Source organism: Eumetopias jubatus, unplaced genomic scaffold (genome assembly GCF_037043125.1).
Source record: "Eumetopias jubatus isolate StellerSeaLion01/CBP00866 unplaced genomic scaffold, mEumJub1_p1.0 scaffold_15, whole genome shotgun sequence".
Classification (NCBI taxonomy): domain Eukaryota; kingdom Metazoa; phylum Chordata; class Mammalia; order Carnivora; family Otariidae; genus Eumetopias; species Eumetopias jubatus.
The window spans coordinates 88,125,925-88,153,040 of record NW_028274821.1 but is presented as its reverse complement, the minus strand read 5'-3'; the positions used below and the strand labels follow the sequence as shown (position 1 = coordinate 88,153,040).

Below are 27,116 nucleotides of genomic sequence, written 5' to 3'. Positions count from 1 at the left end.
CCCCCCGCCCCCCCGACCGGAGCTGAACTTTGTTGGGAATGTATAAGTTATCTGGAGGGAGGGGATGCAAAGTGGAGAAAAATAAATACCAAGAGCTAAGTGGGTGTCCCTGGGCCTCTGGCATCAGCTCAGCCTCTCGGGCAGAGATGGCCTCCAGGGGGGAGGCCCTGATTGTCCAAATACCGCGCTCTAAGACATAGGTCTCTGCTCTCCCTGACGGGCGCCCGCCCTGGGCAGGGGCCGGGGCGGGGGGGCATGAGTCTCAGAAGGAGGAAAGGGGCCAGCCCCTCAGGTACTGTTCCGTGGCCATGGCCCAGCCAACAACCAGCCCCGGGCTCCTGCCCTGGCTGAGGCCCGGCTGGTCGTCCCTGGGTGTCTGGGTCCCTGGGCCCCGAGGACTCCTCAGAGACCCGGTGCTCAGCTGTCCGCCGGCGTTCAGGCCTGCTCTTTATCGGCCCTCCACAGCCGCTCCTTCACTTCGGGTGGCAACGTGTTGAACAGGTCCTCCTCCACCACCAGGCCGCTGCGCTTGAGCAACGGGCACTCGCCCAGCTCCACGGGCAGGCACTCCAGCCGGTTGCCCCGCAGCTCGATCTGGGTCAGGTTGGTCAACTCGCCCACCCGCGAGGGCAGTGACTGCAGCACGTTGTTGCCCAGGTGCAGGGCCCTCAGCTTCCGGCACTGGAAGAGTTCCGGGGGCAGCGCCTCGATCTGGAAGGGCAGGAGCAAGAGGGCCAAAGTGAGGGGCACAGCTCAGATCTGGGGACTTGGCCGAGGCTTCTCCCTGCCCCCTCACCCCACCCCTGTGCCCAGGCGCCAGCAACCCCTCTGAAGCCCGTTTCAGCTCCCTGGGCCCAGGCCACAGCACCGTCTGGCCTAAAGCCTGGCTGACCTCCGCCTGTATGGGAAGTCTCAGCTCCGCAGTCACTTCCTCCGGGAAGCCTTCCCTGACCTCCTGGGTAACCTAGGGCGCCCATGGCCCCCGGCGTCACCAACCCCTCCATGGTGAAGCTGCTTGACCCCCTGTCACTCCCGGACCAGGCTCTGAGAAGGCAGGGCTGGGGCCCCCTGGTACCCCACTGTCTCCCAGCGCTCGGCACCCGAAGAAGCATGTCACACTGGCCAGCTACTATCAACTCTGCCCCCTCCTCCATTGCCCAGGGCTCCTCAGGAGCCAGGCTGTGGGGCCTGCCCGGTTTAAGAATAATTCATGAAAGAGAACGGCATGCTGAGAAAATCACACACCCCAGTTGCTGAGAACTGTGAGGAGCACTCCAATAGGGGTGGGGACCCCAGCTCTGTCACCTCCCTGGTCCTGGGCCTCGGTCCCCTCATCTGTCAAGTCACACCCTGATCTTGAGTGCAGGGAGCCCAATATTGGCCATTCCCCTCCTGAGTTTGCAAACTTTGATGACGGGTGACATCCCCACACAGCTTCCTACACAGTGGGCTGGCTCTGAGCACTGATACTATTACCTCATTTACCCATCAGAACTCCCTGTAAATACCCTATAAACACCTCTTCTGCTTTCCAGATGGAGTACCATTTCACCGAGGAGGCCCTAAAGAAGCTAACCTGCCCAGAGGTTCACAGCTGGAACATGGTGGAGCCAAGACTGAACCAGGTTCAACAGCTCGTGCTCTGCTATCTGTCCACACCGTCGGTGCAGCGAGGAGCAAACCGTGGGGCCCGAGTGGGGACCTGCTGTGTCTCTGGCCACCTTCTTCCCAGCCCTTCTGCGAGGAGTCGGCTACAAACCTGGGTTCTCACCGAGCCTATCTGCCAGAACAGTCTCTTTCAGAAGGCTGGGCAGGAGGGACCCCACGCGACCCCACGTGAGGATGATGGAGAGACTGTTTAATAACCTCTGTGAGGTGGCTCTGTCACTGCCCCTATTGTCCCGCTGAGGCCTGCAGAAGTGAAATACAACGTGCGCAAGACCGCGCAGGCAGGAAGCTCGGGAGAGAACGGAAGCAAGCCTTTTGCTTCCTCTGATTCACAGCCTGCACCATGTTCCCATTCTGCCAAATATGGCGCTCACAGGCAAGTCCCTTTCCCTCCCTGGGCCTCAGTTTCCCCCTCTGTAGAATGAAAGGTAGGACGAGAAATGCCTTCAATGCTCTGTGCCTGAGGGCCTTTGGGCAGACCTGGATCTTGGGTGACTTGTTTTAAAAGAGACCCCCGACCTGGGCCTCCAGAAACAGCCACTGTTGTGCCCAGCGGTCAGGGATGGAGCCAAGGTGGCCTCCCAGGTGAGCAGGGCTGAAGGTCAGGGACACGAAGGTGAGAGGGCATGACAGGGCTCTGGCAGGACTGAGGGGGGCCTGAGCTTCCCAAAGAGCCCGCTCCCCCCGACAGTGGACTCCTCTGGTGGCTCAGACAGGGGTCAGGGCAGCACGAAAGGCTTGACCCAGTGAGTGCCACAGCTGGGGTTCACGTGCAGAGCTCCCTCCCCACAACGCCCCCTCCCCAGCACCCCCTGCCCTAGCCAGTGAGCTCTCTCCAGGTCTCACAGAGGAAAGAGAGGTGCTCCCATAGCTTGGCGCCCACCACAGCCACCCCTGTCCTTTGGACCTGTCCTCTTCCCGAGGACACTTCCGTCACTCAGCTGCCAAAGGCTTGGGGCCCTGTCCTATCACCCTGACCCTGCCCTCTCCTACCTCCCAGGAACCTCGATGGCTCCCCCATCAGCGCTGAAGTAGCCTCAAGTCCACTTAGTCTTTGGAAAAAGAGACAATCCTCCCAGAAGCCTCTGGGGCTGCTCCATCGCCCTCCCGACCTCCTGACAAACCACGTGGAAAAACACGCTGTCTCTCTTCAGCTGTGATCCAGCTTCTGCCCTGTCCACCCCCAAAACTATCTGGCCAGAGTCAGCAACAGTGCCTCCTCATCCACTGGACCTGAATCCGTTCCTGCACCCAGCTGCCCCACGCGCTGTAAGCCCACACACTCCTGCCTGGCCTCGCTCTTCCGCTTTGACCCCACAGGCTTGAGCCAGACTCCTCTCTCCCTCCGTCCTCTGCCCCCGGTGATCCCAACAAGGACCCCTCTTCATCCAGGAGCCCAGTGGGGATGAGGACGGCTCCTTGAGCTTCAGGCTGACTCAACACGGTCCCTTGGATGTCCCAGGGGCTCCAGACACCCAACATGGGACATACAGTCTCCTCTCTGAAAACCAGGGACTCCTCCTGCATCCTGTTTCAGTGACCCATCGTCCCAGGCAGCCAAGTGAGAAACCCCGAGTCACTCAGACCTCTCCCCTTCTCCCCCATCCAATCCAGCCCCATCCTGCGGATTCTCCCGCCCAAGTCGCTCCACCCAGGGCAGCCTCAGTCCAGGCTTCACCCCTGCCAATGGCTGCACCTGGGTTCCTGCCAGCTCTTGACCCCTCTCATCTTGCCCCTCAAACCCACCCCCTCACACTGCAGCAAGAACGATCTCTCCCAATGATAAGTCAGCTCGTTTCTTCATCTACTCAGAGAATTGGGTGAACATCTGCTGTGTGTCAGGCACTGAACGGAAGAGCCAAGATCCACGTCACCAGACAAGGGGAACAAAGAAGATCCGATGGAAATGAGCGGAAAGAACAGCACTCTCTTCCAGCCCTGGCCTCAGAGGAAAGTCCAAATTCCAGGGGCTGCTCAACTCACCGCTCGCCCTCCCACTGACAGAACCTACTAGACTCTCCACTTCCTCTTCATCTGGCTAACGTCCCCTCAATCTTCAGGGCCAGGGGAGATGTCCCTTTCTCCAGGAGGTCTGCCTGCCCTAAATCTGGGGTGAGACCCTTCTTGTGTGTGCCCAGGAGCCTCTAGATGTGCAGCCAGTGGGCTTTATTTGTCCCTGTGTCCGCTAGCACCTTCCTCTACCCCAGGAGTACGTGAAAACCATTTGCCAAATCAATGAAAGAATGAATAAATGGATCTGTAGACAAACGAACGCACCTTTTGCGCCTATTCACACGAGTTTAAACCTGGGGAAAGAGCAGCTAAGGGCCTGAGCCGGGTCACACCCACCCCTCCGTCTACCTGCAGCCCCGGGTGGCTCACAGAGGAGGAGGAGAGGGGCTCCAGCTTAAAAGGACGGGCCTTGGGTGGGAGGGATGGGGTGGCTGGGTGATGGACATTGGGGAGGTTATGTGTTATGGTGGGCGCTGTGAATTGTGGAAGACTGATGAGTCACAGAACTGTACCCCTGAAACAAATAATACATTATATGTTAATAAAAAAAATTAAAAAGTTACAAAAGTAAAAATAATTTTAAAAATTTTTTAAAAAAGCATGGGCCTGACAAGGATCAGCCCCAGTGAACTTTTTCCCTACAAAGGCCTCTGGCATTCCAGGGGCGGAGACAGGATGTGATTAAGCAGTGTGCTAAACAGGGCATGCAGAGGGTCTCCTTCCTCAGGACAGCGAGCCTGTGGCCAGCTCCTTTCCTGAGGGGTGACCTCAGCCAACAGGTGTGATGTGACCTAACAGTCCTGCTAGGGGTGAGGAGCCTGGGGGTAGGGGATGGAACTGCGAGCCAGGCTGGATGCCTGATGCGCCCTCCACCAGGAAGGAGGGCCCAGCAAGCCCCGGGTGCCCGCACAGAGCCCGCATAGAGCCGGTACAGAGCCTGTGGGCAGCCGGGACAGAGGAGGCAGGCTACAAAGGGTCGTGAGGTGCCTTAGTCAGACTCAACTCCAGGGGCAATCTGGCCCCCACACTGTGCGCTGGCGGAAGGCCTTAAAGAAGAGGTTGGGGTCTGTCTGGTGCTCCCCATATGCAGCTTTCCCCCAGGAGTCCAATTTTCCTGATCTGTGGCCTGTCCCAGGCCCTGGGGGCAGATGCTCCCACGTGAAGCAATGTGGGATCTGACCTTCGTCCTTGGACACTCACAGTCATAATTTGGGGGGTTGGAAGATAGTTTGTGACTCTTCCGTATATCAGAGTCAAACTCTGATATACGGAAGAGTCAGGCTGGTTTGCAGTAAGAGGGGCTTAGAGAAGAGGGGAGGGGGCCCAGACCCTCCAATCTGAGTGACATTGGAGAAGGTGTGTCCCTTCCTGGGGCGGCGGGGGCGGGGCATTTCAGGGGACCGCCCGCCTCTGCGGCTGCTGGAGAGAGTTCCTGTCGGGAGCATCGTGCCCCGCCCAGTGTGGGCTGCTTTGTGCCACTGTCTGCAGGGGAGGGGCAGAGGTGGTGTCTGAACCAGGTCTCCACCCCGGGGCTTTGGGATCCCACCACCACCTGCCTCACTGTGTCTCCACCTTGAAAGTAGAAACCGGGAACGAGTCACCTTTCCGTAGGTCCCCAGGAAGGGTGGGCAGGGGGTGGTCCTTCCAGTGGCTGCAGCTCTGTTTGCACTACAGGGGCCAGACCACAAAGCCACAGGATCAGCTGGCCCTCAACCCCACCCACCTGCCTCTGAAAAGGGGCCTGTGGGTGGGGGGCTTCCCTGGCCAGGCAAGGGGCTGGTACACAGGGCTACCAACGGTTTCCTGAGCATCTCCAGGGCGTGGCCTCCCATACTGCCGGCCTGTGATGGTTTGTACAATTTCCTCTCTAGAAAGGCAGGTGGTGACAAGCCCAGGGGGAAGGGTGTCAGCAGGGCCAAGAGCTGCAGAGACCACCCGGCTCGGCCTTGGTGAGCACCAGCCACCCACGGTTTCTGTCCGCCCATGGACCCAGACTGGCCCCTCGGCTCCAGATGTGGTCTAGAACAGGCTCCAGGCTAAGTCCCGCCTCCCACAACCCAGCCCTGGGACCTCTTGTCCCTGCACATCCCTGCCTATGAGAAATCCACCCCAAGTCACCTCGGGGGACCAACGCCGCCCGACGACACCAGCCCTCCCGGCAGGAGGACTCTGCAACATTCTGTGGCAGAGACAGGGCCCCCGGCCCAGAGATCCCGAGTCAACAGGTCTGGGCAGGGGGGCCCCCAGGGATCTGTATTCCCAACAAGCCCCCTCCTGGGTGGTTCTGGGAACCACGGGTGAGTACCCGACCACCCCGAGATGCTGCGCCTCCTGAGCAAACCGCCCGCCCCCCTTCCCCAGAGCCACAGCCAGGCCACTCACCCGGTTGGCCGTGACAGCCAGGTTCTGGAGGTTCTGCAGGAGGCCAATGTCGGCGGGGAGGAAGGTCAGGTTGTTGTGGCTGAGGTCCAGGTAGCGCAGCTTGCGGCAGTAGAAGAGCTGGGTGGGGATCTTCTCGATCTTGTTGCGGTTCAGATAGAGGCGCTCAAGGCTGGTGAGGTTGCCGATCTGGATGGGGATGTAGGCGATGTGGTTGTACCACAGCTTAAGGCAGGTGAGGCGGTGCAGGTGCTGGAAGCTGATGATCTCCTCGATGGTCTTGAGGTTGTTGTCCTTGAGGTCGATCTCCTGCAGGTTGTGGAGGCTGAAGATGGAGTGCGGGATCCGCTCCAGGTCGCAGCGGATCAGCTCCAGCTCGGTCAGGTTCACCATCTTCTTGAGGCTGTTGAGGACGATGAGCTTGGTGCCCTCGTTGTTGATGGACAGCTTCTGCAGGTGCACGCCCACGTCGGTGACCACCTGCGGCAGCTTGCTCAGATTGCTCTTGAGCCGCAGCACCTTGAGGCGCTTGAGCTCGCGCAGCCCGTCAATGACAATGTAGCGGTTGTTCTCGGCACTCAGGTTGCCTGTCAGGTGCAACTCCTCCAGGGTCTTCAGGCTGTAGATCCACAACGGGATCTCCTTAATGTCCGTGAACTTGATGTGCAGGGCCCGCAGGTTCTCACGCAGGAAGGCCAGGGCGGGCGCCTCAATCTTGGCCGCCGTGTGGTACAGCCACAGCTCCTTGAGGCCCGTGAGCTGGGCGATGCTGGGCGGGATGGTCACGTCCGGGATCAGCTCCAGCTTCAGCACCTCCAGCTCCACCAGGTCGAACACGGTGTCGGGGATGCCGCTGAGCATGAACAGGTGCAGCTCCAGCTTGTCCTGTGCGTTCTTGGTGAGCCGTTGCCGCAGCTTGTCCAGCGTCCACTCGTTGTTGAGGTTCAGCTGCCGTAGCTTGTTCTCGCTCACCTCCGAGAGGAAGACGGCAAAGCGCTTCGAGTAGAGCGGGTCGTACTGGTCGATGAGGTGGAGCATGAAGGCGAAGTCATTCTTGACGTCGGGGATGTCACTGTAGCTGCTCTCCTCGCGGATGGACTCGAACGAGTACTTCTTGAGGGAGCGCCGCAGCATCCACCACAGCGTGTACATGCAGATGAGCCCGTAGAAGATGACCAGGCTGATGTAGAAGGACGCCAGGATCTTGAAGAGCGTGGCCAGCGGGTGCGCACAGCGGTAGGTGCGGTAGCCCGTCAGGCTCTCAATGTCCACGGTGCAGTCCACGTCGAACTTGATGTTGTGCACATAGTAGACGGTGTAGCAGATGATGAGGATGAACTTGATCACCTTGATGATGGTCTGCCGCATGTACAAGCGGTACACGATGTCCCCCTCCTCCACGTGGGTACGGAACTTCTTCACCTTCTCAAAGAGCGCCTTGGCCTGCTCCCCCTCCTTCTTGTCCAGCACGCCCGTCTCCGAGCGGTCCACAATGCCCTGCTCGATCCGGGACTTGGTCCGCTGCAGCATGGGTACGGTGGCCTCCACGTCTTCACTGACCGTCGACGACTTCTTGTCCATGGAGCCATTCATCTTGCTGAAGGCCGGCTTGGGGTCGCTCTCCTCCACCACTGTCTCAGACAGGGCCCGGGTGGTCCAGGGCGAGTCGAAGCACTTGAGCAGGATGGACACAAAGTGCTCCAGCTTCGAGCTGGTGCGAGGGAACTTGAACCAGAAGTTGCTGCAGGCCAGGAAGATGAGCGTGTGCAGGAGCACCAGGTAGGGGAAGTACTTGGCGAACCAGTGCAGGCGGTTCTCGTAGCAGACGGCGTCCACGTAGTTGTACTGGTGCCGGTCCAGGTCGTACTTGATGCCTGTGGGGCCTGTGCCAGGGGTCGGCAGCAACGTGGCGTTGGGGTAGGGGGGCTCCGGGCCTGGGGCTGCCCAGCCCCGGAAGGAGTCATTGCAGGAGTCCTTGGTGACCCATTTACAAGGCAGGCAGATCATCTTGTCCTGGGTGACCTGCAGCGTGCCCCCGAAGACCGCGATCATCAGCATGACAATGGAGATGTAGTCGGTGAACACGTCCCACCACGGCTTCAGGATCCGGTATGCTGGCTGTGTGTCCGCAAAGTAGCGGAGCTCCGTCACTGGAATCATGGTTCAACCTGAAAAGAACCCACAGGAGAGGGTTACTGCAGGGCGGCCTGGCCGACTGGGGCCCAGGAGACAACGGACCCATTGTCCAAAATTCCACGGTGAGTCCAGCCGGGAGTCACAGCCTTGCCACTCGCAGGGGGGCCCACCAATAGGCCTCTCTCCAGATGCCAAGTGGTCACCAGGTAGCTGGGAAACCACCACCGGGGAAGGCAGGCAGTCTCCCCATTTAACAGACACGAAGACCGAGCACCGAAGTCAGGAGCCACACGAACAGATTGCTAATGTGGCCTCCCCCTGCGTTCCAGCGGCAGCATTTGGGAACTCCTGTCCAGACTCCATCCTGTTCATGATCAGACTGACCAGAGGGGCACGCTGAAAACTCTCAGTTCACTTGGAACCAGCTGCCGAGACACTGCCCCAGTGACCGGAAGAGGTTCCATCAAAGTGTGGGAAATCGAAATGTACAAGAGGGGGCTCGATGTGAACTCACTTCTGTAAAACAAATAGGGAAGTTTAAAAAATTCTGCAAGGGTGCTTGTAATTATGTCCATATAGGATCCTGAGGGGAGAGACACAGACACGCACGTGCACGTACACGTGCACGCGCATGCGCACACACGCACAGTAAGGGGTGGGGCCAAGCAGAGAAAGGACGAGAAAACAAGACTGGCCTCCGCCCCATGCTAGATGACATCACATTTATGATATTATCTCTGGCTGTGTGCATCTACGTGTGTGTAAGGAACTAAGCTCAGGGAAGTAAAGTCACCTGCCCAACGTCACTCTACTACTCAGGGCAGAGTCAAGACCAAACCCAGGCCCATCCCTCCACCTCCCCATTTGCAACGTCATTGCCGCGCGGACCCGCTGTCCACCTGACTATGCCAAGAGTGCCAAGAGACCACGCCCCGGAGTCCAGCTTCCCTGTCCCCTGGGGTTCCCAGAACTCAGGTCACGATGGGGCCAGCAGACGCCACCACCCGTCCTGGGCCACCAGCTCCAGCCCAGAGGTCAGCCTTCCTGGTGAGGCCAGGACTCACAGGCCAGGGTGAATGGCCCCCCCATAGGAAGGCCCGGGCCTCTAATGACCAGCTGGCTCCTCATACCACCCACACTCCTGGGAAGGGGGCACTCCAGGGGAGGACCTGCTGAATCATACAGTCGGCCTCCAGCTGAAAGAAACCCGGACACTTGTCCCTCCCTTCCCAGTTCCCCAAGTCCACAACTAGGCAGGCACCCAAAGGCTAGGGACAGGAAGGGAGAAGGGGCCAAGCCAGAGGGCCTGAGGGCGTGCAACAGCCTGCCCCTGCAGTGTCCAGAAAGAGGACGCCAGACGCTGGGGGCGGTGCAGTTTATGACCAGGCAGGATGTGGTTGCAGCCTCCCAGTTTTGGAGGGAGAGTGGGTGTGCCAGCCTCCCAGTGAGGACACTACAGTGAGGAGTTGCCTCTGGGCCCCTGCTGTCCCGGGGCTTTCTTTGCACAAGTCGCCTCTTGACTTCCAAGGTGGAAACTGTTCACTGCTCCGTTTACAGGTGAGGGAACGGGAGGCTGAGAGAGGGAGGAAACAACCCCATCCATTGTCCGTTCCGTTCTGGTTCGGCTGGCTCTTACCCTCCCCCGGTCTCCAGCACATCCTGAACTTGCTGCCATCCCGCCCTTGGCTCAGCCCTCTGGGGACAATAAAAATGACGACGGTGTGTCCACACCTCAGGGGCCTCTCGGTTCAGTGTGAGTGTGTGGGCAGCAGTGGGAGAGGCAGAGCCTGAGACAGGGCAAGGGGCAGCTGTGGCTACAGCCCGAGAGACAGATGCCACCTCCCTGCTGAGAAGGCCTCCGTGGAGGTGCGGGGGACAGAGCCAGGCACCCTGGCTTGGGAAGGCAGAGTTGGGAGTCCAGCGCAGGGCCAGCCTCGTGGGGGTGGCCTGTGTGGAGGGTGGGGATCACCCTCTCGCTGCCCCGTGTATCTGTCTCACCTCTGCCACCGCCTCACTGGTGGAACTCTGGACAAGTCACCGCTTCTCTCTGACGGGGTTTTGGGAGAAAACTGGGAAGAAGATGCAGGTGCCAAACCCCAGGCCTTAGTCCACAGGGATACCAGGGAAGGGGGGCCTGCCCCGCAACCAGACCCCCGAGAAGAAACAGCTAGGTGGTTGGGGCAGCCTGCTCTCAAGTAGCTCTCGCTGAGGATGTGGGGGGAAGCCAGGGGCCAACAAGCCTGAGCTGGGTTCTGCCCGCCTTGACCTCACTGCAGGGCCTTGGGCGAGGACCTCACTGGCTTTAGGCCTCAGGTTCTGCACAAACACCTCACGGCACTGCTGGGTGGCGTCCACAGAACTGCAGGCTTTCACTGTGCTTAGCACAGAGTGGGGCAGGCAGGCAGTTCTGGTACCTCCTTGTCACGCTCCTTCAGGGCAGAAGCCTTCGGAACACAATAGGTGCTCATAAAATCAGTGGGTCTCAAGACAGGGCATGAGAGGGGGACAGGGCAGAAGTCTTCGGAACACAGTAGGTGCTCAACAAAATCAGTGGGTCTCAAGAGAGGGCGTGAGAGGGGGACAGGACAGGGCAGGGCCTGGGTGTGGCGGGGAGGCAGGGCAGCAGTGAGTTTCGGGTGGATGTGGGCAGGGCTACACATCCTGATGGGGAGGAAGCAGAGGCTCCTGGCCCTCCCAACCCCGAGGGCCCTGGGGAAGGAAACAGACCCCCCAGGTAGGGATCTCCATGCAGGGACCAGCTCCAGGAGCCAGTGACTCAAGGGCACTAAACACCCACGGAGGGCGGGGGAGGCAGCTCCTGTTCCCAGACTGAAGACTCATAGCCAAGTCCAGGACATGCACATTGTTCTGGCACCGCTGTTGTTTTTTTTTTTTTTAAAGTAAGCTGTACACCCAACGTGGTGAATTCACAATCCTGAGATCAAGAGTCATGAGTCATGCTCTACCGACTGAGCCAGCCAGGCGCCCCCACCCATTTTTTTTCTCAAGATAGTTTTATTCGGGTAATGTATACATAGCATAAAATTTACCCCTTTAAACTTTTTTAGGTATACAATTCAGTGTCATTAAGTACACTTCCATTGCGCAGCCACTACCACCATGGGTCTCCAGAACGCTTCCGTCTAGCTAAACTGAAACCCCATCCCCAATTAAACTCTAGCTCCCTATTTCCCCTTCCCCAGTCCCTGGCCACGAACCATTCTACTTTTTTTTTTTTTTTTTTTTTGGAGAGAGAGAGAGAGATGGGGTGAGAGACAGAGGGAGAGGGGAAGAGAGAAAATCTTTTTTTTTTTTAAAGATTTTATTTATTTGACAGAGAGAGCAACAGCGAGAGAGGGAACACAAGCAGGGGGAGCAGGAGAGGGAGAAGCAGGCTTCCCGCTGAGCAGAGAGCCCGACGCGGGACTCGATCCCAAGACCCTGGGATCATGACCTGAGCCGAAGGCAGACGCTTAATGACTGAGCCACCCAGGCGCCCCGGAAGAGAGAAAATCTTAAGCAGGCTCCACACCCGGCGCAGAGCCGGATGCAGGACTTGATCTCACAACCCTGAGATCAGGACCTGAGTCAAAAATCAAGAGCCGGATGCTTAACCCACTGAGCCACCCAGGTGCCCCTCTACTTTCTGTCTTTATAAAGTTGAAGTACCCTAGGTACTTTAGGCCTCAGGTTCTGCACAAACCCTACTAAAGTACCCTACTAAACTACTAAAGTACCCTAGGTACTTCATAAAGGTGGAATTGTAACAGTATTTGTCTCTTGATGTCTGGCTTACTTCAGTTAATAGAAAGCCCTCATCCATGTTTTAGCATGGATGTCAGAATTCCCTTCCTTTTTAAGGCTGAAATATTCCCCATACCCGTTTTACAGACAGGGAAACTGAGGCTCAGAGAGAGAAGCCATGTGCCCAACTTCACCTGTAAGTGACAGAGGCCACCTTCAAAGCCAGATCCACGGGGCAGCCCAGGCATGCAGCGCCTCCAGGGGGCCACGCTGCTAGAGCAAATCCCACATGGCAGCTGCCTTGCGACACAGCTGGTCCGGTCAGGAAAGCACCACACGGAAACGGGCAGACCCAAGGAAGTGGGGATCTTCCTTCCCAGTTACAGAAAGCACCCTTTTCAGGCCGTTTCCTGCAGGCAGTTCATCCCCTCCCTGCACTGAGCCCTCCCTAACCGGTATGGCCTCCTAGCAGACGTGTGGAACAGCTTCTCTCCCACGGCCTGTTTTCCTGTCCCAGAGCACAGACTCTGTCGTGGATGTGACCACATTTTGTAAAAGGTGGTCAAGGTGCCCAGGGGCGTGTGATCCCAGGCCTGTGCCCACCATGGATGCCTCCCTTCCAACTGCGTCCCACCCGGAGGTCAGCCAGCGAGGCTTGGCTCTAGAGGTGCTGATGTCACCAGACACCCCCTTGTCCTGGCCACCCCTGCCTGTAGCCAGCAGGGAGGGAACAGCGTGTTGAGGAGCCAGGACTCCTCTCCTAGAAAGTGGCATGTTGGTCTCCCCATCCATAAACTAGGGGTGTGGGAACAGAAGCCCAGCCAAGCTTTCGGGACAATCAGAAGGCACAGAAATGAGGCTTCCCAAACTGCCTGTGTGTGGGCCCTGGGTCAGGTGGAGAACAAGCCCCGAGCTACATGATGTGAACTTAGTGCTGGAGGGACAGCCAGGCCAGTGAGCCTCTGCCCTGGGTGCTGGAGTGACCCTGAGCAGGCGTCTTCATGTCTCTGAGCCTTAGCACCCCCATCTGTGGAAGGGGGCTGAAGCAGACACGGGCCTGGCCCCCCAGAGCAATCCTGATCTCAACAGTCAGGGGTGATTGAAAAGTGCACAGAACAGGACCAGAAAGGAAGGAAATGGATGAAGCAAAGCACCCACAGGGCTGGCAGACACCTGGCAGAGACGCAGGTAGGCGGGGCCTGGCCCACAGTAGGTGGGCGGTAAGCACTTCCTGCCACTACAACGCACCATGGCCTTTTCAATGGAACCAAGGAGCTCTGTACGTAATACCAATGTGGAAAAAAGCGAGATCCAGAAAAATAAATAAATACAGTCCCATTCTGATAAACCCTTGACCAACAGTCCCTGCCCCGTGGGGAGGGACGCCCTCTCGGAGTGGGAATAAGAAACCGAATGAAAGGAAACTGACTTTTTTTTTTTTAAGATTTTATTTATTTATTTGAGAGAGAGAGAGAATGAGAGATAGAAAGCACGAGAGGGAAGAGGGTCAGAGGGAGAAGCAGACTCCCTGCTGAGCAGGAAGCCCGATGTGGGACTCGATCCCGGGACTCCAGGATCGTGACCTGAGCCGAAGGCAGTCGCTTAACCAACTGAGCCACCCAGGCGCCCTGAAACTGATTTTTTTTTTTAACCAGCGTGCATTATCTTTGTGATTGAAAAAATATCAAAGTTCCAAAGAAACAGAGAAGAAAAAAGAAAGAAGAGAAGAGAAGAGAAGAAAGAAAAGAAGAGAAAAGAAAAGAAAAGAAGAGAAAAGAAAAGAAAAGAAAAAAGAGAAAGAAACCAAGCGGGCGCCTGGGTGGTTCAGTCGTTGAGCATCCGCCTTCAGCTCAGGTCATGATCCCAGGGTCCTGGGACGGAGCCCCGCATCGGGCTCCTTGCTCAGCAGGGAGTCTGCTTCTCCCTCTGCCCCTCCCCCTTGTGTGTGATCTCTCTCTCAAGCTCTCTTTCTCTCTCAAATAAATAAAATCTATGAAAGAAATAAAGAAAATAAGAAAGGAAGAAAGAATCAGCCCTCATTTGAAGCTTTGAGAGGGCAGTTTGGGGAGGGCAATGGGGAGCTGGGTCAGATCAGGTCAGGTCTCTGCCCCAAGAGGTGGGGAATTTGGAGAGGATCCTGAATAGAGGCCAAAGATCAACGGGTTGAACTCAGGCGGCTGAGAAAAGACAATAAGGCAATGTGTGTGCCTTGCTGTTCCCAGAGTTCTGGTCCGGCTACTTTTCCTTCTTCCAGAACAGAGGTCTCACTCTGAGCTGGAGACTGTGCCCTTCTAGAAGTCAGGGATTAACATCCACCAGTGAGGTGGGAGACCCCTGGCTGCACCCAAGAAGAGCTTGGGAGGCAGTGGGCAAGAGGCCACCCAGGGGCCGGGGGCTCAGGAGGCTAGGAGTCCCACAGTACAGAGGCCACTCCAGATTCATCCAGGTCCCTTATGCGGAGCCCAGAATACGGTGGAGAGAAGATCTGCTGACGGGAAGGACACAGGAGGAGAGAGGGCACCAACTGTCTGGGAAAGATTCTAGGACAAGAATCAGTTACAGGAATGTTCATCACCGTGTCATTTATGCCCTAGGAAAACTGGAAACCACCCAGGTGCCCATTATGGGCTGACTGGTTAAATACTTATTAAATGATCAGATGATAGACTATATGAAATAATAAGAACACATTAGAGCAAGACACCTGATGACTTGGTTAGAGAGAAACTGTCTGGAGTATGTGACCTACAAAAGTAAGTAACAGGGGCGCCCAGGTGGCTCAGTCAGTTGAGTGTCTGACTCTGGATTTCGGTTCAGGTCACAATCTCAGGGTTGTGGGATCAAGCCCTGAGTCGGTCTCCACACTCAGCAGAGTCTGCTTGAGATTCTCTCTCTCTTTCCCTCTGCCCCTCCCCCTGCTCACGCTCGCGCTCTCTCTCACAAATAAAATCTTAAAAAAAAAAAAAAAAAAGAATAAGCTACAACAATTTGGAAGAACAAGGTGGGAGGAGACTTACTACAAAGCTACAGGAATTCAGCCGATGTGGTGCTAATGTAGGGATAGATGGATGGACCACAGGAACAGAAAACCAAGTGTAGAGACAGACGCCACAATGTCTGGAAACAGACGTGACAGTGTTGGCTTTGCAGGTCAGGGGGAAAGAATGGGCATCCGTGAACGGAGCTGGCTCTCAGCTACTCGTGGGAGAAAAGCATAGCCTCATCCACTTCCTTACATGAAAAAAAATTCCAATGAACTGAAGACCTAAGCCAAAACCTGAAAAGGTTTAAAGAAAGAGCTAAGAGATCAACTTAGGAGAGGAAAGGATTTCCTACTGGAAAAGTATGAATCCTAAAAAAAAAAAAAGGAAAAGTATGCATCCTTACAGGAGAAGATTGATACTTTGATCACATTAAGTTATAATGTATGCGAATCGAAGAACGTGCTAAGTAAAAAGAACCCACAGATTTGTTAGAGATATTTGCGGTGTGCCTAACTACCAAAGGATTACTATCCAGGACAAATACAGAACTCCTACAATCGCTTCTCGGCCTTTTGGCTAAGATCAAGTGTAGAACTCCTACAAACACAAGAAAAGAGACAATCCAATAGAAAGAAATGGCAAAATACACAAATAGGGCGTCTGGGTGGCTCAGTAAGTTGAGCATCCGACTCTTGATTTTGGCTCAGGTCACAATCTCAGGATCTCAGGGTTGTGAGATTGAGCCCAGAGTTGGGCTCCGCGCTCAGCAGGGAATCTGCTCGAGATTCTCTCCCTCTGCCCTCTTACCAACCCCCCCATGAGTTTGTGCACATCCACGTGCGCTTGCTCACTCACTCTCTCTCTCTGAAATAAATAAATCTGGAAAAAAATGAATAGACAACTCATAAGAAAAAATGCAAATGGAAATTAATATATGAAACTAATTCCTAACCTCATTACTAATCAGGGAATGTAATCAGATGCCATTTCACTCCACTGGGACTGGCAAAAATGCTGAATTCCTGCCTGAGATTAGGACGCACATATCCTACAATCCAGCCACTTCTCTCCTAGTTAGAGATCTCAGAGAATCGTTACACACACGTGGAGCCATGGACAAAAATGCTCATTGAAGAGTTGTTCCTAACAGCCCCAAATCAGCGGCCACCCATCCATCAACAGGAGAAAGGATAAATCATCATCATCATACAATGGAATGTGAAAGCAACGAGTTAATGATCTATACCTGCATGTACCAACGTGAACAGACCTCAAAAACGATGCTGAGCCAGGAAACATGCTACAGAGTAATGCCTTATGTGTTATGGAAGGATTTCTATAATGTATATATCCAGGTGTTGTAAAGCTATAAAACATGCATGGAGAGCCCCCAAATCAAGATAATAATCCCCCCCCCCCCGCCACCGAGAGGGAAGAGAAAGGGACTGCGGAAGAGGCTTCACTTGTGTCTCAAATATTTTGAGAGAGACTGTATCTGAACCAATTAGTGCAAAAGATATTTGTCAAAATTTACCAAAATAATCATCCATTTCTACCCCTCCTTGGCGGGTCCTCTCTCCGATCCTTAGCCCTGCCAGGCTGAGCTGGAGGCAACAGGTCTGGACCCATTGCCAGGGCAGCAAATTCAGCTCCTCCTTCCAACTGGCCTGTTCCTGACCGGCGCGGGGGCACCTGTGGTCTCTTGAGGATCCCGCAGAACGCAATTCCACCCCTGCCTGGGGCTGCCCTGCCTCCAAGGAGCTGCCCAAGTCGGTAGGAGGCGGCCAGACCCTTTTCCACTTGCAGGTGGGGAGAAGCGGGGCCGGGTTCCCGTGGTGAGGCCCTGGGTGGGGGTCGGGGGTCAGAGAAGCAACCCAGGGAGCCCCTATCTTCCCCTTGGTGACAGGCAGATCTCGGAGAGTGCAGAGAGCAAGAGCTTTGGAGCTGCGAAGACAGGTTCAAAGCCAGCTCTCACCTGAAATCCTTCCATGACCCCGGGGCCAATTACTAGCCTGAGGCTCTGTTTTTACAACTTTAAAATAAGAATAGTGTTCCCTACCTCATATCTCTGGATACAGGGACCCAAAAGATGTCCAGATATTTAAAAAAAAAAAAAAAAAAAAAAGATGCTGTCCAGTAGAGGAAAATATAGGCTAAATACAGGCTCTGTGAAAGAAGCCAGTCACAAAAGGACAAACGCTGCAGGAATCCACTCATATGAGGTAGGCAGGCAAATTTATCAACACAGAAAGCAGAAGGGTGGGTGCAGGGGCTGGGGGAGGGGAGGGTGCGGAGCCAGTGTTTAACGGGGACAGAGCTTCATCAATTTGTGTGCAAGATGAACACAAATTCTGAGGGGCGCCTGGGTGGCTCAGTCGTTGAGCGTCTGCCTTCGGCTCAGGTCATGATCCCGGGGTCCTGGGATGGAGCCCCGCATCGGGCTCCCTGCTCAGCGGGAAGCCTGCTTCTCTGTCTCCTACTCCCCCTGCCTGTGTTCCTGCTCTTTCTATCTCTCTCTCTCTGTCAAATAAATAAAATCTTAAAAAAAAAAAAAGATGAACACAAATTCTGGAAATCACTGGTGGCTGCACCTTGACGTGACAGCTTTAATGCTACTGAAGCCACACTTAAAAATGGTGATGATTTTTAATCTTCCAGTTATGGGGATCAGACCGCAATGTAACGAAATTAGGAGAAGAGAAGCATGATCTCATTCTTCTTCCAAAAAAAATCCTATCAGTAACTTATTGCTGTATGCATAGAAAAATCTGGAAAGCTATACATAGAACTGTACGTAGTTAAGTCTGAGGGTGGGTAAGACTGTAGAGGGTTGTCCATACGACACACTCTTCTATCATTGAAGTTTGGTACTTTGATGAGTAGGAAAAGTACCTGGGGAGAAAAGACCTTCCTCACTGTGTGATTTCCGAGGATTGTAAAAGTTTATGAGAAGGACCTGCCATCTACTGAGTTAGGAGAAGGTGAGGCCACCCTGCCTGCCCCACCCGTGTGACAGACACTCCACGGGGCGCTGTCCTCACTGTAGGGAAGGAGCACCCAGGCTGGGTAAGCTCAGAGCCTGGGGACAAACAACCTTTGCTCTGAGCCTCAGCCTCCTCAACTGCAAAATGGGAGTATTGCCAAACCTACCTCAGAGGCTTCTTGTAACTACTTAAATGACATGACATTATCCTGCCTGTGGCCCAGAGAAAGGTGCGCTATGGTTACAACCCCCTGCCATCACAGAAAACCCTCCCGGAGCAGGGGGAAGACACCCAGGTGAGGGTGAGCCACAAGGACAGGCACCTTCAAGCACAGACCTGACCCCCCGGAGCCCTCCAGGACCTGACCCGTCACACAGGCCACACTCAAGAGCCTTGAGCTTCTGGAGCCCCCGCCAGGCTTAGGACCCCAGGAAAGGATGGAGGTAGAGAGTCGGCGATTTGCTCTCAGAACCACCCCTTAGGTATCCCTCGACGTTGTTGATTTCCCCTGATGCTTCTTCCAGAAGGGGAAGGGAGTCAAAGAAATGACCCGCTGCCCACTCCAGCCCAGAGGGGGACCACCCCAGCATGCTCCAGTCCCCACGTCAGCCTGCAGACCTTTGGCTTTCACACTCGAGGCATGGCAGGCAGGCCGGGCTACGGGTAAACAGGGCACAGAGAATCTTTTGTTAAAGCCCAAACAGAGATGCTGGGCAAGCTTCCCAGGCAAGAGGGGAGGCAGGAGGCTGGCGCCCCTCCTTGTACCACACTTGGGAAGGCGGTCTGTCCTTCTGACGCTCTCACAGGGAAGGGGGAAGGGCCATTCTCCAGAGGCCTAAGGAAGACAGTGGGTCAGGGGCCCTGTCCCGGAAGGGCTCCGGGCCTGCGAATCTGCTCCTCAGTCAGCACCCCTGGGCTTCCTCTGGTCCCAGAGCCAGGAGTGGGAAGAAAGGTCTCACCTCGTCTTCGGGTGCACACAGCCCCCACCCACTCAAGAGCAGGGCATTGCCCTCCAGGCCCCCACACCCACTTGGGGTGAGTTAGCAGCAGGCTAGGGGCACTGCCTGGCTGGGCACTTACCCCGCACAGAAAGGCACACCCTCACTTCCCAGGAAAGGAAGAGGGGAGGCAGTCAGGGCAAGAGGGGGAAGGCACAAGTTTCATTTCCAAACTGCTCTCACATTTGGACTGGGCCTCCCAAACAGGTCCGTCCTCAGGCAATCTTGCAAGGCTGTGGCCTACCCGACGGGGTGAAGGGTGACAGGTGAGGGACACCACCGAGGGCTCCCAGCCAAGCCCACGGAGCAGCAGGCCAGGCTGGAGGCCCAAGCCGCCCCCTTGCCCACCCAGCACTTCCTGTGCCTCAGCTGCCCATCACTTCACCAGTGGGTGACCCTGGGAAAGTCACCTTACCTCCCAGGGCTCTGGTTTCCTCATCTGTAAAATGGTCATGACTTGTAGCGAGGACTGAATGACAGAGTCCGTGGAAAGGTCTGGCCCAGGGCCTGCCATGTATTTAAGACCACAATAGTAGCTGCTGTTATTGTTACGGCAGGTTTCACCCGTCCCTTTATGGGAGAGAGGTTAAGCGACCTGTCCAAGGCCACAGAGCTAGAAGGTGCTGGGACAGATCCCCACAGGGCTGACTTTCCATTGTGCCAATCTGCCTCAAAGGCAAGCAGATCTCCCGGGCCCTACCTGAGCCCCCAGAACCCCGGAAATGCTTCCTAGGACCAGACCCCTTTTCCTGAGGGATATGTGGAATCAAGGCCTCTGCAGGAAATCCTAGCAGAACATACTCAAGTGCCTCTGGTATCTTGGGGATAGCTTTAAGGAAACTCTAGAAGGGAGCCCCACTCTGTCGGGTCTGGGCCCACAAGCCAGGTAGCCACATCTGGGCCCATGGGGGCAGAGGGGCCTCGGTCTGCTATGAGCACCAGCACTGCATGCCTGGACCAGTTATGGAATGGGGGCAGGAGCACCCACGGGAGGCTGCAGACACATCTGCTGAGACCCCAGGGGACCGGGACTGAGGCCAAGGTAAGCTGCCTATGGCCCGGCTCTCTGGGCTGGAGGGGGGCTGCCCCCAGAGATCGTGATGCAGGGTGCCAGGGGAAAGGGGTGAGGGGCAGGATCCCCATGTGCCCAGCCCCTGCCCAGCACATCTGTCAACAGCCAACCCTGTCAGAGGGCGTGAGTTTGGCGGCGGCGCCTCTGAGGGTGTCCAGGTGGCATGTGAGGGCTGTGGAATTTTACAGCCGCTTTTCCTCCAGTGGAACGTTGCTCCAGGCAGGCTATACGGCAGCAGTCTGTTTAATTTTGAGGTTTTAGGCTCTCAAGAGACAGTTAAACATAGAACTTGCTACGCGATGCAGTAGGAACGCACTGGGAAAGATAGCAGGGGATGTTTGTGGCTGGGAGTAAAAGCCGTTCTAGAAACCTCAGTCCCACACATCCTTGAAGAGGGAATGGTTAACTCCCCGCATGTACTGGGAAGTCACTAGAACCCCCGGTCCTGAGGAGAGCTTGGCCCTGCTTCTACACCAAGGGCTAATCACAGGGACTCCTTGGCCACAGTGGGGACCAGGGCTGAAAGCGTCACCCTGCTCAGCGGCTCCTGGCACGGTCTGCAGACCGACCGCCAGCCTCGCACCAGCCTGGGAGCATCCTCAAAATACAGATTCCTGCCCCCCAACCCCATCCCCGGCTCAGGCTCTGCAGGTATGTGCTGGGGGGTCCCAGGGAACCCAGCATTGTAACGAGCCCCTGGGCAGCTCTGAAGTACCTCCGAGCCTGAGAACCTGGAGAAGAAAAACAGAAGGTGGGGTAGAAAGAGCACAGGCCGCCAAGGCAAACAGATCCGGCTTCAAGTCCCAGCTTTGTCACCCGCAGGCAAGAGCCCTCGCCCCTCCAAGCCTTGGCCGTGAGCCTGTAAAACGGTGGGACCACCTCACAGAGGAGAGCTGCTATGCGTACGCGGTGACCCGGCGCACCACCCGCCCAATGCTCGGACCGTGGCCGCTGACGACGACCGGGGACATGAAGGCCCCGCTGCTAGGAGGAGGGAGAAGGTGGGGAGGCCAACTCCTGGGGCCAGAAGTGTCTCGAGTGAGAAGAAAAAGAGACTGTAGGGAAAGAACAGGAGGAAGAAACACAGGTGAGGAAGACAGGCCACCAGGTAAGGACGCCTCGTTCCCAGCTCGACCCTGCCAGACCACAAAACCAGGTGGCCAGGCCTGAAATCCCTCCTGTCCCAACAGAGCGGCTTTCGACCCAGATCACAGGGCAGCCTCCTCCGCACCTGCCCACCCTCAAGATTACAGCCCAAAAGGAGGGGCGCCTGGCTGGCTCAGTCGGTGAAGCGGCTGCCTTCGGCTCAGGTCATGATCCCAGGGTCCCGGGATCGAGCCCCATGTCAGGGTCCCTGCTCAGCAGGGAGGCTACTTCCCCCTCTCCCTTGGCCTCTCCCTTCCCCTCCTCATGCTCTCTCTCTGTCTCTCTCAATGAATAAATAAAAAAATCTTAAAAAACAAAAAACAAACACCTGAAAGGAGAGGGGCGTGCCTGGCTAGCTCAGTCGGTGGAGCCTGATCTTGGGGTAGTGAGTTCAAGCCCCATGTTGGGTGTAGAGATTACTTAAAAATAAAATCTTAAAAGCAAAAAACAAAAACCAAAAAACCTGAAAGGAGCATTCCGAAGGGACCAACACTTCCCCGGGGAATTGCCAGGGTAAATGAGTCAGGGCCATACTCAGGCAACACAGCAACTCATGCGTGTCCCTCCCAACTCCCAACCTGGCCCCTGCCCTAGGCAGACAGTGGAGGCTAAAACCTCTCAGGACGGCCCATGCCGTTCCCTCCAAGCTGTCCCTGGCACGGAGGAGGAATTCTGATCTCAGATAAGTAGGGCCTGCTGCTTCCTGCTCATCCCTGGCCAGAGAGACCTCAGCTCAGGCCTCCCCTCTCCTGTCGGGGAGGCAGGGTTCCTCAAAGCCAACAGGAAACTCCAGCAGAGCAGGGCTGGGGTTTGCTGACCTTGTCCCAATAAACAGGAGAGTCAACAAAATCACACACCAGGCATTTCCTAACCGCAACCCCCCCCCACCCCGGCCCCGTGCTGCTGTAAACACCCTCACAGATAGCTCCAAACCCCGGAATGGTGAGGATGGGGCAACAGGAGCGTGCTGACAGTACTCACACACAGACCCACCCTTCCCTGGGAAAGGGGTCCTGGGGGGGCCCGGAAACGAAACGGGAGCAAACTGCGAACCAGCAACCCTGACAAGACTTGACATGGGAAGGGCGCCTGGGTGGCTCAGATGGTTAAGCGTCTGCCTTCGGCTCAGGTCAAGATCCCAGGGTCCTGGGATCGAGCCCCACGTCGGGCTCCTGGCTCAGCGGAGAGTCTGCTTCTCCCTCTCCCTCTGCCCCCCCCACTGCTCATGCTCGCTCTCTCTGTGTGTGTCGCAAATGAACAAATAAAATCTTAAAAAAAAAAAAAAGACTTAACATGGGAAAAATAAGCAAACAGTAATAATACATGTGGAATAATACACTCCTCCCCATTCATATCTCTGGAGATGGGGATCACGGGAGACTTTCGCTTTCCATGACATCAAAATCAAAACATTATAAAAACATACAGCGGAAACGCAGCTATATTGGTAATTACCAAAAAAAAAAAAAAAGATTACTATTTCTTTTAAAATCCTGGCTGGGGAGGGCCGGGTCCTCCTTAACCAGAAGCTGAGGTGACAGGTGGATGCACGGAGGCCTCGGGCAGAGAACAAAGGACCGTGATCTGGGATTCGAGGATGTGGTTCCGGTCCCACAGCCCTCCTTCCTTCCTAACTCTTGGGCGAGCTGCTTCCTCCCCCTGAACCTCAGTTTCCACATCTGTAAATAAGGGACAACGGCCACCGCCTGAGTTTCCTCAAATGGCCAGAGGAAATCATTGATTAAGGGTGTGTTTTATAAATTAGAAAGTAGTCCACCCAATGCCGCTCAGGTTATGGAACACGTCCTGGGACGTACTCTGCTAAGTGCCTTCCCTCTATCAACATACTTAATCTTCAAAATACCCTACAGGGAGGTAAGGTGCTAAAATTATCGCCTTTTTACAGCTAAGGAAACTGAGGCTCAGAGAGGCAGGGTGACCGGCCCACAGTCCCTCACTGAACACGTGACAGCGAGGCCTCAAACCCGGGTCTGACTATGAAGTCTGGGTCCTTAACCAGTGCACTCTCCTGCCTTTGGAAACCGGTTTCCAAAGTGCAGGCCAAGGAATCCCGATCCCCAATGGTGTCCACGTGATCAAATAAGCATAGGGACACACAACGTGCCGGCTCCCCCTCCGAGCCGCCTCAAGCTCACTCCGACGCAGTCAAGGCTGAGAAGTCCTGCAGCAGGGACAACTTGTCTCCCAGGGTTATCTAACCACTGTGACCACAGAAACCGGTGTTCCACGGAACACACCTTGGGAAATGTGGTCAGGTCAGACTGACAAGATCTGCGCTGAGAGAGCAAAGAACAGAGGTGCACCATGAAACCTAACATTGGCATTTGAAGTCCAGCAGCCACATCCTCCTCCGCCGGCCACGGAGTCGGGAGAAGGAAGAAGCTTTCTGTCTCCTGCCACCTTTGCCCTCGATGCCCTGAATCTACAGTAAGAAGAGCAAAGGACTGCAGAGATGGATACTGCCCTTTGCCCTCTAAGCTGGGGAAGGCACCTGACTGGAAGCTGGCCTGGAAGGAGAGGGGCCCGGTCCTTACCCCGTGGACGGCTCTGCTATCTGCGTGTTGGCTGTCGGTGCTGAGGCTGGCCCACGTCTGTCTGGGCAGGGTCTTGGCATTCCTCTCGCTCCATGGAAGCTGCCTCCCTACGAGGAAGTAAGAACTACTGTCAGCAGGGATGTGTGACCATCAGAGTTACCTGCTGCGCTGCCAACATTTTCTGAGTGCTGGCTCAGTGCCAGGCCCTGGGCTGGGCTCTTGGAGTGACAAGAGAGAACCAGACAAGCTACGGGGCAATGCCAACAATTACCGTTGGCTGTGGAGAGCCCAGGGCTCCGCTGGGGGTACCTGGCAGCTACAGGAATATGGAAGAAGCACTAGACCCAGACTAGTGGGGTGAGAGAAGGCTCCCTGGAAAAGGTGTTGCCTGAGTCGACTCCTGAGGGAGAAGAAGCTGGAGAAAGAGCATTCCAGGCATAAGAAACAGCACAAGTTTGCCTGGAAGGGAGAGAACATGACAGCTAGACAATGCTGAGTGGTTCAGTCTGACTAGATCTCGGACTGGAGGTGGGAGATGGCTGGACAGGAGCCACAGTGGGGCGAGCTGGGTCCAGGCAAAAACATAGCCTCAGCCCAGACACACGAGTTTGACTCAAACACAAAATCCAACCAGCACCTATTAGTCAGGGAGCATTTAGTGAGCATCTACTACATCCCAGGCACTCTGCTCAGAACCATCCACAAGACTCAAAAGGACAAGTCAGCAGGGTGGGGGGAGAAGTGTGATCAGACCACAGTAGGGGTGGGGGCGGGGAGTATCAAACCACTAGGAGTTGGGATGGTGGCTCAGCCACCGGGGAGGGGCCAAAGGATAAGCAGGAGTTAAGAGGAAGGAGGGAGTGCAGGTGGGGAGTGCACGGGCAGACAAAGGGACCTGAATGGCTCTGGGAGGCACTGTGGAGCCTTTTAACCACGTTTACCAGTAAGCATTTCACGCACCTACTCGGTGCTAGGCGTCGTGCTGGGAGGAAAGAAGCAGAAGACAGTCCCCAGCCTGGAGGAGAGATAGGTCAATAACCCAGTAAACCCACACAGGGTGACGGCAACTAGCAGTAAAGCACCTAGAGCTGTAAAGACGGAGAGGCCACTGAGCCAGACTCTACCCCCACCCTGCGCTCCTCAAGGACAGAGTCCCCACTGAGGCTGGGCAGCCCAGTCACCTGACCATGGCCCAGCCTGAACCAGAACTCAGGCCTCGGAACTCCCTGTCACTGATGCTTCTAGTCCTCCCTCCTCCAGGAAATACACACTGACCACCCCCAACATATTCACCCAAAGCTAAGGCCTCCTTCCTCTGTAATATTTCTATTATTATGCTGGCCACTGTGTCAATGTTTTCCTGCATGCCTCTCCTCCCAGACTGCAGCTCAGAGGAGGCCAGGGACTGTGTTCTCTAGCATCATTCTTGGTCCAGGCCAGGTACTTACTAAAGAATGGCCAAGTGGATGAATGGACGAATAAATGACTGAAGGATCGAGGGATGGAGAGATGGTGTGCTGGGCTCTAGGGCCCCACACCTATCTCACCTGACTCCTCATCAGGTCTTAGACCATTAACCCGTGCCTCAGTGTCCCCATGTGAAAACTTGGAATCACCTCCACTCTCAGAGGACAGGTAGTCAGGAACCAGGCTGATCCCTTCCCTCCAGCTGCTACAGGTGAGGTCCAGCCCAAGCCAGGCAACAACCCAAGACCCAGCAACTTCCCCAAGTTCCGACCCAATGGGGCAATCCTCAGGTTCCCCCTCTGTCCGGAAAGGCCACTCAAAGTTTGCAGAGGAAACTGGTGGGTGTGCCCGAGGGATGGAGTACAAAAGCACATCATTGAGTTGGGGAGGAGGGCAGTCACAAACATTTCTTGGGCCCCTGCTCTGTACCCTGGAAGGCAGAGGGGCATTAGACCAGAACCCAAAGCACCTCTAAGACTGGGAACACAGGAAAGACGGAGGCCGGTCATTCATGCCCAGCATCTCTCCAGTCTGCCAGTGCAAGTCATCTGTCCTTACCTCCCCTCACAAGCCAGAGGAAGACCTGACCTTCATGAAGGCAATGCCAGTGTGACTGAGCCACGGGCACTGCCCAGTCTCTCTGAGCAAACTCCCACTCCCCCACCCCCTCCACAGGAAATGTCACCAACAGCAGACCTCCTCCTCCTGCCTCCAGTCTGTCTGCCTGCAGGTCTGTCTACTCGGAGAGGTTAAAGAAACTCCTAATGGAAAAGGTGGGTGAGGCCCATGGGAGCCTTTCTAGCTCACCAAATCCCTCCTCCACAATCTAGGCCCAAATTCCCTTTCTCTCACAAGCTCTCTCCCTCTTCATCCTCACACCTCATCCTCAAAAGGCTTCCTGGGGTAGAGCCGGGGAAGAAGCATGAGGGGAGTGTGGTCAGCCCCACCCTTCCAGCCAACTCCTAATCAGAAGGGTGCCGGACACCCCCCAACCATCTCTCCTCCTTCCCAAAAAAGGCAGTCCGTAGTTGCATCAGCTGAGCACCAGCCCAATCTTGGTTCACTCCGGTCCAGACCAAGGGGAAAAAACAGTCAACAAAAGAAGCAGAATCATCGTGAACCTCAACCACCCTGGCCATGCTCCTTCAGCCTGGGAATCAACTTTGCTGGATCTCCAGCCCGGACCTCATCAGATCCGGCTCTCAGGCCCACACTGATGCACAGGGCACGGGCAGGGCCCCGGGGCCTCAGACCCTGAACCGGTCTTCCCGGGAACCCCAGTCCACACGGGCCCCAAGATCTTAGCCAGGGATCCTGCCCCCAAGTCAGGGCACTGTTCCCGCCCGATCAAGAGGAGGGAGGGGTCCAAGGGAAGTGGAGGGGGCCAGGAGCCCAGGAGAAGAGAACCCGGGAAACCTTTCAAAACGGAAACAAAAACAAAAACCTGCCAAGGAGAGGTTCCAAGGTGGAACCTCTAGAAGTGGGGAGTGTGTGAGTGTAGGGGTTCGGATCTGGGGGAACCCAGGGGATGACAACGGGACCTGGGGGAGACCAGGCGGAAACTCCCGGTATGTAGAGCGCTGGGAGGCACTGGGGTGCCCGGGAGGGGGCTCGCGCGCCGCGGCACCGGGAAGAGGGTGGGGCCCCGGAGACCTGGAGTACGGGGGAGCCAGGAGGTAGGCCGAACTGAGCTGCCGCGGGAGGCCCCCAGGGAGCCAGCCGCGGCGGGCAGAGCCCGAGCGGCCCGAGACGCCCGGGACCGGGCAGCTGGCCGGGGGCGTGTAGGAGTGGGTTTCGAGAAGTGACAGCTCGTGCCCCTTTCCCCGCGCCACCCGCTCACCTGGTCCCGCCCGGTCCGGCCGCCCAGCAGGCAGCCCCGCACCCCCGCCGCTCCGTCCCGCCGCCGGCCGCTGCGCCCCTCCGGCGCCTCCTTTTGTTTGTCCCTCACTGCACCACTCAACCTCCTCCGC

The 27,116-nt window shown here is 56.1% G+C and overlaps 1 protein-coding gene and 1 long non-coding RNA gene across 2 annotated transcripts; one reads left to right on the top strand and one right to left on the bottom strand.

Moving 5' to 3' along the window:
- Positions 1-27,096, bottom strand: LRRC8A (leucine rich repeat containing 8 VRAC subunit A). The gene is made up of 4 exons (XM_028107681.2): positions 26,987-27,096; positions 23,680-23,786; positions 6,064-8,228; positions 1-711 (listed from the first exon to the last, which is right to left on the bottom strand). The coding sequence occupies exons 3-4, from the start codon at positions 8,218-8,220 to the stop codon at positions 436-438; spliced, it is 2,433 nt and encodes an 810-aa protein (XP_027963482.2). The 5' UTR covers positions 8,221-8,228; positions 23,680-23,786; positions 26,987-27,096; the 3' UTR covers positions 1-435.
- On the top strand, positions 9,635-21,245 carry LOC114212918 (uncharacterized). Its single transcript, XR_015766878.1, has 3 exons — positions 9,635-9,753; positions 20,801-21,086; positions 21,169-21,245. It is a non-coding gene; the product is annotated as an uncharacterized LOC114212918 (long non-coding RNA).
- Positions 27,097-27,116: the final 20 nt, after the last annotated feature.